General features: G+C 34.4%; 2 protein-coding genes across 2 annotated transcripts in view; both read left to right on the top strand.

Annotated features, from left to right (window-relative positions):
- Positions 1-11,368, top strand: part of LOC108736467 (probable chitinase 10) — a 30,951-nt gene that overhangs the window by 7,299 nt on the left and 12,284 nt on the right. The gene's annotated exons all lie outside the window — the stretch shown is intronic.
- On the top strand, positions 5,595-10,463 carry LOC112906424 (probable chitinase 10). Its single transcript, XM_025980520.1, is given in 13 exon segments — positions 5,595-5,791; positions 5,862-6,232; positions 6,290-6,490; positions 6,549-7,039; positions 7,130-7,435; positions 7,494-7,970; positions 8,026-8,194; positions 8,252-8,514; positions 8,584-8,811; positions 8,876-9,184; positions 9,241-9,460; positions 9,520-9,777; positions 9,839-10,463. Coding segments are annotated over 12 exon segments (3,339 nt in total). The 5' UTR covers positions 5,595-5,791; positions 5,862-6,036; the 3' UTR covers positions 10,060-10,463.

Here is an 11,368-nt window from a genome sequence, read left to right as displayed (position 1 = left end):
AGATAGTTTTGAACTTATTTACATACGTACTTTTTTTTTAATTTTAAATTAATACAGGTGCAGAAAGCTCCACCTGGGATTCTCATCATGATCCCGACAGCCATACTTCTCAAAAACCAAGTTCAACTAAAAATCCTCTAACCACGACAGAAAATGATTCTCCTTCAATTTATGGCGGAGTAATCAGTAAACCTTTCCAAAAATGTACCAATAACGGTGTATTTTCTAATATAAAAAATTGTGCTCAGTATTTTGAGTGTCGTGATGGCGTGGCCTATCAGAAATCTTGTTCAAACGATATGCTTTTCAATGTAAATACTGGAAGTTGCGATTCTGTCGATCCGATAAACTGCAGACCTGGCCAACAGGTTTTTTTTCCAAGTTCGAAATCCTCTGAAGTGTACACTAGACCCAGAACGTCTGAATCTAATAAACTAAAGGTAATAGAATATGTCAAATGCTAAAATATAAACTAACGTATCGTTTTATAAATAGGTGGTTTGCTATATTACAAGTTGGTCTTTCTATAGAAAATCGGATGGAAAATTTGTTCCCGAAAATATCGACCCTAAACTTTGTACTCACGTAGTTTACGCTTTCGCAATATTAGATTCAAAAAATTTGACCATCACCGAATTTGATTCTAATGCCGATTTAGATAACAGTAAGTACAGACAGTGCTACGAAATAATGTGAGATTGCTAAACCAAATTTTATTTAGATTTGTATAGAAGAGTAACGTCTATTCGGGGAGTCACTTCCCTCCTTGGTATTGGAGGCTGGATTGACTCTGCAGGAAATAAATATTCCAGACTCGTTAGAAGGGAAGGTAACAGACATAAGTTTATCACTAATGTGATCGTATATTTAAAAAGGCATGGTTTTAATGGATTACACTTTGATTGGAATTATCCTGTTTGCTGGCAAAGTAACTGCAGAAGAGGTCCTGATTCGGATAAATCAAACTTCGTCAAACTTATTAAGGTTTTACAATAATAATTATTATTATAGGAACAAAACTTAAGTTGTATATACAACATATCATTCTTATAGGAATTAAAGGACGAGTTTGATGAGCAAGATCCTCCTCTAGTTTTGGCTGCGTCAATATCAGGTTACAAAGAAGTAATCGACGACGCTTACGACATACCGGCTTTATCATCTGCATTGGACTTTATGTCAGTTATGACTTATGATTACCATGGAAGTTGGGAGAATGTTACCGGTTATGTCAGCCCATTGTACGCAAAAAATAACGACAGGTATCCTCAGTATAACACAGTAAGTATAAGACAAATAAATAAAAAAGTAAAAGACATTTGCTTTTACTATCCATAAATTGTAGAACTACACAATGAATTATTTGGTATCAAAAGGAGCTCCACGTGAAAAGCTATTAGTTTCAATACCGTTTTACGGTCATACGTATACTTTAGTGGACGGCGAAACAACTTCTGAAAATGAAGCAGCAGATTCTGGTCCTGGAGAGCCTGGTGAGTACACGAATCAACCCGGAATGCTTGCATACTATGAAGTTTGCGATAAAATTAAGAATAAACGGTGGACACTCAGAAGAGTAGAAGGATTAGGACCCTGTGCATTTTCCAAGAAGCAGTGGGTATCGTTTGAAGACCCTCAATCAGTCAAAGAAAAGGTACTCTGTGATTTAAATGTCTTATCTACTGAGAGTACTATGAAAAATCATTTTAGGCTCGTTATATTCGTTCACATGGCTTCGGAGGTGCAGTTGCATGGACGGTGGATCTAGACGACTTCAATAATAAATGTTGTCGTGAAAGCTTTCCACTATTAAAAGCTCTACACAGAGGATTGGGCTTAATGGCTGATGAGGAAGTTACTTCTAACTGCAATAGACCAGCCGCTCCCTTAACACCAGAACCGCCAAAATCTACAACTGGTTTCGATACAAGTAAGATAGTTTTGAACTTATTTCCATACGTACATTTTTTTAATTTTAAATTAATACAGGTGCAGAAAGCTCCACCTGGGATTCTCATCATGATCACGACAGCCATACTTCTCAAAAACCAAGTACAACTAAAAATCCTCTGACCACGACGAAGCAATCAACAAATGTTTGGTGGGAATTATCCACAGACGAATCAACATCCACGGAATGGTGGAAGCCATCAACGTCTAAAAAAACCACCACAACATCAAAAACTACAACGCCATGGCGAGTTCCGTCCAGTTCTCGCCCCACTAAAACTACTACTAAAAAACCAAGTAAGTAGATATTAAACAGACAATGCGTTCTTAAATATACTAAAGCACTTTTGTTAATCAGACCAAACAAAACCAACTCCCGCTGCAGGCGACCACAAGCCAGAAAAGTGTTATACAAATCAATATAAATCAGATCCTTACAATTGCAACGCATACTATAGATGTATACAAGGAGAATTTAGTCAACTGTTTTGTGCTGGAGGATTACATTGGAATAACAACAAGAAAGTTTGTGATTGGCCTGCTGCTGCTAAATGCAAAGGTATGAGGAATTCCGGTTAATAAATTAAATGCATAATGGACAAATTCTTTCACCGTTTGAGAAATTTTTAACTGTGTGCATGCTGGGCTTTTAAAATTTTTTATGGATGGGCTGTTTTTTAAATTTAAGTACATTATAGCTTTATGGAGGAGCAGTGTAATAAATCAAATTAGTTTAGGGTATTGTACTATATTTAATGTATATAGCTCAAGAATAAACCCTTTCCCATTATTTATCATTTCCAATTCCTTTCGTTAACCAATAGTAGTAACTTACCTTTTTGTATATAGTTTAGGTTTTAAGTATGTACTACATTTTTTTGATTCATAACAAAATACCTAACCAATTCAATAACAAACCAACTAATCAGTACGATTTACCAGTTTGTTAATTTGCCAAACTAACCAATAAACCGATAAATCAAGATTGACTAATCATTCTTAATTATACAAACTAACTAGCTATGCAACTTTAATTAAGCGCGTGATCCGTCTAAACTAAGACGGTACATAACAAATTGGTCCTTCGAGCCGGATTTTAAACATTCGGCAAAAATCTATCGGAATTAGCCCAGCTATTTGATCTAGTTGGACTTGCAGGTCCAACGATCGTTTTAGCAAAATTATTATGCGATGACTATGGCAATATGGAGGCAGAACTCTCAGCGCTCTTTCAAGCATATGAACAACATGGTGCGTCCTCGTCTGACAGTGTGAAGATTATTCAAGAAATTAATGATAGAAATTATACAAAAAGAATGTTAATGATTTAAACCATAATGAGTTTGAAATAGCTGAAATTATATCTGAAATCGGTGTAACGGATGAGAAAACGGTTGTTCGTCATTTTCGGGTTAGTAAAAAAGTGGAGGGCAAAAGCGGAGCGATTAAAGTCGTCAATGACGATCAAAACACCGCGTTTTATATTCTCAAAAACAAAGCTAAATGTAGTGCTCTTCACAAATTAAACTCAAATTTAACCTTTTTGCAAAGAAAACAATTTGATGATTTACCCAAAGAACTCTACACTATGAACAAAACCGGCGTTGTTAAAGCAATCGAGTATGTTCGAGGTGACCCTCGTATTGTTGATGTCAAAACACTTTCTCGTCCAAATCCAAAAAAGGAAACAAGAAACTCAAGTGCTATTACCAAAATGTTCGGGGTTTAAAAACGAAACTGAAAGATTTATAAAATTACAACTTCTTTATAAAAGATTATGATATTTAGAGATATCACTTGGTAATTCTAACATCTATCGTACAGACCGTACTTCCTTGACAAGTAGTCTCAATGAAGGGGGAGGTGTTCTTATTGCAGTTAATAATAAATTACGTAGTATACAGTTAAATGCATCAAGTGATGTTGAGCATGTTTTTGCCTTAATTCAACTTGGTAAAATTAATATAGTAGTCAGTTCACTATATTTCTCATCGACAAACTCAAGGGAAATAATAAATTCCTATTGCTCCAGCTTGGAAGAAATAAACTTTTCATATNCAAAAACCAGTAGTTTATAGTAATTATGTTCAAGTATGACTATATCTTATATTATCATTATTATTGTACTTACAATTAGATTAAAAAAAAATGCCTATTGAAAAGATAAGATGGTATTGCATTTAAATCTGATGACTACCGTCGAACTTCTGTGACTTGAACTTTTATAACTTGCAATCTTTTCTTAATCGAAAATGTTTTTGTTTTCTCTTAATTGTTCTATATTTATTCCAAACTGTTCGACTCGAATTTCTGCTTTTCTCTAATTCGAATTTTTCTCTAACTCGAGATTCGAGTGTCGGTTTTACATTACAAATTATTCGAATTACTATCAGCCGCAGTGATAAATAATCAATGGACCGAGCTATTATATTATTACTATTAAATTTTCACTGTACTTAATATGGTATTATAAGGTTGCTGTAGCAAAAGACAACATGAACGACATGCTTATAATGTCTGACATCGTGGTCTAGATTGTAGGGGTAACAACAATAATAACAACAAAAACTCTTCCTAACTAAAATTTTCTCTAACTCGAGGCTAGAGTTAGGAAAATTTGACTGTAATTACATTCCTCGTAAATTTTTAATTTGAGTTCTGACCTTATCTCAATGTTGATTAGAAAACTACTTAAATATATTGTCATATTGATTAATCTTTTAACAAAATTCAAACCAAAGTAATGCATTTAGTTCGTGAAATTAGAATAAATACGTAAAAAGCTATAAAATTTAGCAGGTCTACATTTACTCAAGGAAATTAAGTAAAAGTCTACTATTTTCAACAAAATGCAGTAAACCCCTTAAAACCGCTATTTTTTATTGATATACCTACAGTTTTTTATGAACTCATTTGAATCTGTTTAAGCAATTAGTGGATGATCTTTTTATTGTACGAAGTGAATACTACCACTTATTGGTTTTAATCGTCCATATAAATTTCATGGTTTTGAAGGTGTGAAAAACGGTCTACGAGTTACTCAAGTTTAAGGTCATTTATATTGATGTGTAATGAACCTTTACTGTCTAGAACTTATGCGACCGAAACAATTTTATTATACATAGATCAGACGAAGGTCTTACTCAATAGATTTATTTATAGTCGCAATCTTACGTCTAACGAATAGTAAATAACTCATTTCAGTAAATTCCAATGCGTTTAATAATAATAATTCGATGAACCTACGAATGTTTGTATTTATTTTTAAATTAATGTTTCTTTACTAGTCCAAATGAAGCAATTAAGTAAAAGTTTCATAGGATTTATCTAACTTAATTAAGTAGATTAAAATTGACCGAGAAGCTACTGGACTTGAAATTAATATTCCCGCTACTGATTTCATTTAATTGGATCCCACGTTAAAAATCAGAAAACATGTCAACTGCATCCAAATAAGTTGAAAATTAACCGTAGATAAATCGCTTAAGTGAACTTAACTTGGACATAATTTTATTTTTATTTACATTCCACATTGATTGTGTTTTCACCTGTTTTTAGTCTGTAGATATTCATAGAAATATACAGTTTAATGATGGCAATCTTTATTGAAAGATTCAGATTTTCTTATCTACACACTTTTTTCTCAGATTTGCGGTATATTCGTTACTACTCTCCTAATCCCAACAAACGAAAAAGTTGTAAGGTCTAATCGAACATTTGTAAGAGATGCGATCGAAAGTCCACCACAAAATGCCGATACAAAAAGTCCTTACATCGCTTCATCAGGGCTTGGAAGCAAATTTTTGCCACTTCGAAATTCTGTCGAAAAAATTCCCGATGTGTAAGAAAAAAAATCCCCAAAAAATGACAATTTCTAAATTTCGTACTTTTTTTTTTTATATAACTTTTAGAAAAGAATTTACTAGACGACTTCCTTTGCGAGATGCAGTGGAAAAAAGAGTTGATAATCTTGTCCAAGAGAAACCTGTTAAACAAGAGCACGTAAAAGATACGTCTTCGGACATTTCAAATGAATTTTCAATTCAAAAGAAATATGGATTGCTTCAAAGTTTTCTAACCCCAGCAATGGTACTCCCTCAGCCAGTAATTCCTATTGCTGTATTACCTGAGTACACACACTACTCTCCCTACAGCTATTTCACTAAATTAGTAACTGATACAAAGCAGGCATCAGAATATAGAGTGGATAACAAAGATCAACAGTTATTGATTCCTCTGTACAGTCTTCAAAATTCATTTGTCACAAATACGCTTACACAAGGTAAAATAAAATTATCTATAGTTTTTGTATATTACTTGATGTTTTACATTATTGTAGATGAAGTGGGTACCTCAGGAACTTCTAAGAAAATTGTATGCTACATTGAAAGTAGTGCTGTATATCGAAGAGAACCCTTTAGCTTCAGTCCCAATGATCTTGATCCATTTGCTTGTACCCATGTGGTATACGTTTCAGCAACTATCGATCCCAAAACTTTCAAAGTAATTCCAAGAAATAAAGAATATGATACTGTTCAAGGTATGAAAAAATATTAATTTACTTAACTGAAAATTAGTAACACTATATCTATGATTAGGTGGATATAGATCAGCAGTTGCGTTGAAAAAGAAAAATCCGAATTTAAAAGTACTCATAGCTGTTGGTGAGAAAAATGGTAATACTGAAGCATTGTTTGAAACAATGATGGAAAGTCCCAAACTTCGACAAGATTTTATTCGGTCTTTGGCAAATTTTCTTTACCATTATCAATTTGATGGAGTCGATTTTCACTGGCAATTTCCAGAAAATAAAAATGAAAACGAACAATATAATGAAAAAGAACATTTCGGACGTTTGTTGGAAGAAATGTACCACATTTTCCATCCACAAGGGTGGTTGATAGCGGTTAGTGCACCACCTTCAAGATACCAGCTTGCTGGTCTTAATTTAGACGTTCTTGCAAAAACGGTTGAATTTGTAAACGTGGAAGCATACGACTTTCAAAGGTACAAGGAGCCTGCTGCAGATCATCATGCGCCTTTTAACTCCCGGCCACATGATAATGGAAAAGACGAATTTTATAATTTCGTAAGTGTTCAATAGTGTTCAACATCCAAATCATTTCTTCCTGCGGAATTACTGAAAAGTTAATTAATTTTTTTAAAATTTTGATAATAGGATTATGCTGCTCATTATTGGCTCCATCATGGGTTTCCCCGTTCCAAACTAGTAATGGGTATACCACTTTTTGGAAGATCCTATACACTCAGCAATCCCAGAGAAAGTGAAGAAGGTGCAAGAATTACTGGTGTAGGACGTAAAGGAGAATATACTGAAACTCCTGGATTCCTTGCTTATTTTGAAATTTGCAATATAATTAAGCAAAGGGAAATACAAAAGCAGACAGATGTCATTGGTTCACCATATATTGTTGATGGAGACCAGTGGGTAGGTTATGATGACTCAGAAAGTATAGAAAAGAAAGTAAGTCAGTTGAAGCTAAGATTCTTTGAAACTGATTAATTTACACTGATGATTTCAGGTACTATATATCAGAGAAATGAATCTTGGAGGAGCATCATTATGGACAGCAGACTTGGATGATTATAAAGGTCTCTGTGGAGAAAAATGGCCTCTGTTAAGCACCATTAACAACCTTCTAAGAGGTAATAAGTAAATTAATAAGTAAATTAACGTTTCGCCGAAAACTAACGACGTTTTTCCTACAGAAAATGATTCTCCTTCAATTTATGGCGGAGTAATTAGTAAACCTTTCCAAAAATGTACCAATGACGGTGTTTTTTCTAATATAAAAAATTGTGCTCAGTATTTTGAGTGTCGTGATGGCGTGGCCTATCAGAAATCTTGTTCAAACGATATGCTTTTCAATGTAAATACTGGAAGTTGCGATTCTGTCGATCCGATAAACTGCAGACCTGGCCAACAGGTTTTTTTTCCAAGTTCGAAATCCTCTGAAGTGTACACTAGACCCAGAACGTCTGAATCTAATAAACTAAAGGTAATAGAATATGTCAAATGCTAAAATATAAACTAACGTATCGTTTTATAAATAGGTGGTTTGCTATATTACAAGTTGGTCTTTCTATAGAAAATCGGATGGAAAATTTGTTCCCGAAAATATCGACCCTAAACTTTGTACTCACGTAGTTTACGCTTTCGCAATATTAGATTCAAAAAATTTGACCATCACCGAATTTGATTCTAATGCCGATTTAGATAACAGTAAGTACAGACAGTGCTACGAAATAATGTGAGATTGCTAAACCAAATTTTATTTAGATTTGTATAGAAGAGTAACGTCTATTCGGGGAGTCACTTCCCTCCTTGGTATTGGAGGCTGGATTGACTCTGCAGGAAATAAATATTCCAGACTCGTTAGAAGGGAAGGTAACAGACATAAGTTTATCACTAATGTGATCGTATATTTAAAAAGGCATGGTTTTAATGGATTACACTTTGATTGGAATTATCCTGTTTGCTGGCAAAGTAACTGCAGAAGAGGTCCTGATTCGGATAAATCAAACTTCGTCAAACTTATTAAGGTTTTACAATAATAATTATTATTATAGGAACAAAACTTAAGTTGTATATACAACATATCATTCTTATAGGAATTAAAGGACGAGTTTGATGAGCAAGATCCTCCTCTAGTTTTGGCTGCGTCAATATCAGGTTACAAAGAAGTAATCGACGACGCTTACGACATACCGGCTTTATCATCTGCATTGGACTTTATGTCAGTTATGACTTATGATTACCATGGAAGTTGGGAGAATGTTACCGGTTATGTCAGCCCATTGTACGCAAAAAATAACGACAGGTATCCTCAGTATAACACAGTAAGTATAAGACAAATAAATAAAAAAGTAAAAGACATTTGCTTTTACTATCCATAAATTGTAGAACTACACAATGAATTATTTGGTATCAAAAGGAGCTCCACGTGAAAAGCTCTTAGTTTCAATACCGTTTTACGGTCATACGTATACTTTAGTGGACGGCGAAACAACTTCTGAAAATGAAGCAGCAGATTCTGGTCCTGGAGAGCCTGGTGAGTACACGAATCAACCCGGAATGCTTGCATACTATGAAGTTTGCGATAAAATTAAGAATAAACGGTGGACACTCAGAAGAGTAGAAGGATTAGGACCCTGTGCATTTTCCAAGAAGCAGTGGGTATCGTTTGAAGACCCTCAATCAGTCAAAGAAAAGGTACTCTGTGATTTAAATGTCTTATCTACTGAGAGTACTATGAAAAATCATTTTAGGCTCGTTATATTCGTTCACATGGCTTCGGAGGTGCAGTTGCATGGACGGTGGATGTAGACGACTTCAATAATAAATGTTGTCGTGAAAGCTTTCCACTATTAAAAGCTCTACACAGAGGATTGGGCTTAATGGCTGATGAGGAAGTTACTTCTAACTGCAATAGACCAGCCGCTCCCTTAACACCAGAACCGCCAAAATCTACAACTGGTTTCGATACAAGTAAGATAGTTTTGAACTTATTTCCATACGTACATTTTTTTAATTTTAAATTAATACAGGTGCAGAAAGCTCCACCTGGGATTCTCATCATGATCACGACAGCCATACTTCTCAAAAACCAAGTACAACTAAAAATCCTCTGACCACGACGAAGCAATCAACAAATGTTTGGTGGGAATTATCCACAGACGAATCAACATCCACGGAATGGTGGAAGCCATCAACGTCTAAAAAAACCACCACAACATCAAAAACTACAACGCCATGGCGAGTTCCGTCCAGTTCTCGCCCCACTAAAACTACTACTAAAAAACCAAGTAAGTAGATATTAAACAGACAATGCGTTCTTAAATATACTAAAGCACTTTTGTTAATCAGACCAAACAAAACCAACTCCCGCTGCAGGCGACCACAAGCCAGAAAAGTGTTATACAAATCAATATAAATCAGATCCTTACAATTGCAACGCATACTATAGATGTATACAAGGAGAATTTAGTCAACTGTTTTGTGCTGGAGGATTACATTGGAATAACAACAAGAAAGTTTGTGATTGGCCTGCTGCTGCTAAATGCAAAGGTATGAGGAATTCCGGTTAATAAATTAAATGCATAATGGACAAATTCTTTCACCGTTTGAGAAATTTTTAACTGTGTGCATGCTGGGCTTTTAAAATTTTTTATGGATGGGCTGTTTTTTAAATTTAAGTACATTATAGCTTTATGGAGGAGCAGTGTAATAAATCAAATTAGTTTAGGGTATTGTACTATATTTAATGTATATAGCTCAAGAATAAACCCTTTCCCATTATTTATCATTTCCAATTCCTTTCGTTAACCAATAGTAGTAACTTACCTTTTTGTATATAGTTTAGGTTTTAAGTATGTACTACATTTTTTTGATTCATAACAAAATACCTAACCAATTCAATAACAAACCAACTAATCAGTACGATTTACCAGTTTGTTAATTTGCCAAACTAACCAATAAACCGATAAATCAAGATTGACTAATCATTCTTAATTATACAAACTAACTAGCTATGCAACTTTAATTAAGCGCGTGATCCGTCTAAACTAAGACGGTACATAACAAATTGGTCCTTCGAGCCGGATTTTAAACATTCGGCAAAAATCTATCGGAATTAGCCCAGCTATTTGATCTAGTTGGACTTGCAGGTCCAACGATCGTTTTAGCAAAATTATTATGCGATGACTATGGCAATATGGAGGCAGAACTCTCAGCGCTCTTTCAAGCATATGAACAACATGGTGCGTCCTCGTCTGACAGTGTGAAGATTATTCAAGAAATTAATGATAGAAATTATACAAAAAGAATGTTAATGATTTAAACCATAATGAGTTTGAAATAGCTGAAATTATATCTGAAATCGGTGTAACGGATGAGAAAACGGTTGTTCGTCATTTTCGGGTTAGTAAAAAAGTGGAGGGCAAAAGCGGAGCGATTAAAGTCGTCAATGACGATCAAAACACCGCGTTTTATATTCTCAAAAACAAAGCTAAATGTAGTGCTCTTCACAAATTAAACTCAAATTTAACCTTTTTGCAAAGAAAACAATTTGATGATTTACCCAAAGAACTCTACACTATGAACAAAACCGGCGTTGTTAAAGCAATCGAGTATGTTCGAGGTGACCCTCGTATTGTTGATGTCAAAACACTTTCTCGTCCAAATCCAAAAAAGGAAACAAGAAACTCAAGTGCTATTACCAAAATGTTCGGGGTTTAAAAACGAAACTGAAAGATTTATAAAATTACAACTTCTTTATAAAAGATTATGATATTTAGAGATATCACTTGGTAATTCTAACATCTATCGTACAGACCGTACTTCCTTGACAAGTAGTCTCAATGAAGGGGGAGGTGTTCTTATTGCAGTTAATAATAA

This window comes from Agrilus planipennis, unplaced genomic scaffold (assembly GCF_000699045.2).
Source record: "Agrilus planipennis isolate EAB-ADULT unplaced genomic scaffold, Apla_2.0 scaffold127, whole genome shotgun sequence".
Classification (NCBI taxonomy): Eukaryota; Metazoa; Arthropoda; class Insecta; order Coleoptera; family Buprestidae; genus Agrilus; species Agrilus planipennis.
Note: the sequence above shows the minus strand (reverse complement) of the source record. Positions and strands in the feature narration are given on the sequence as shown.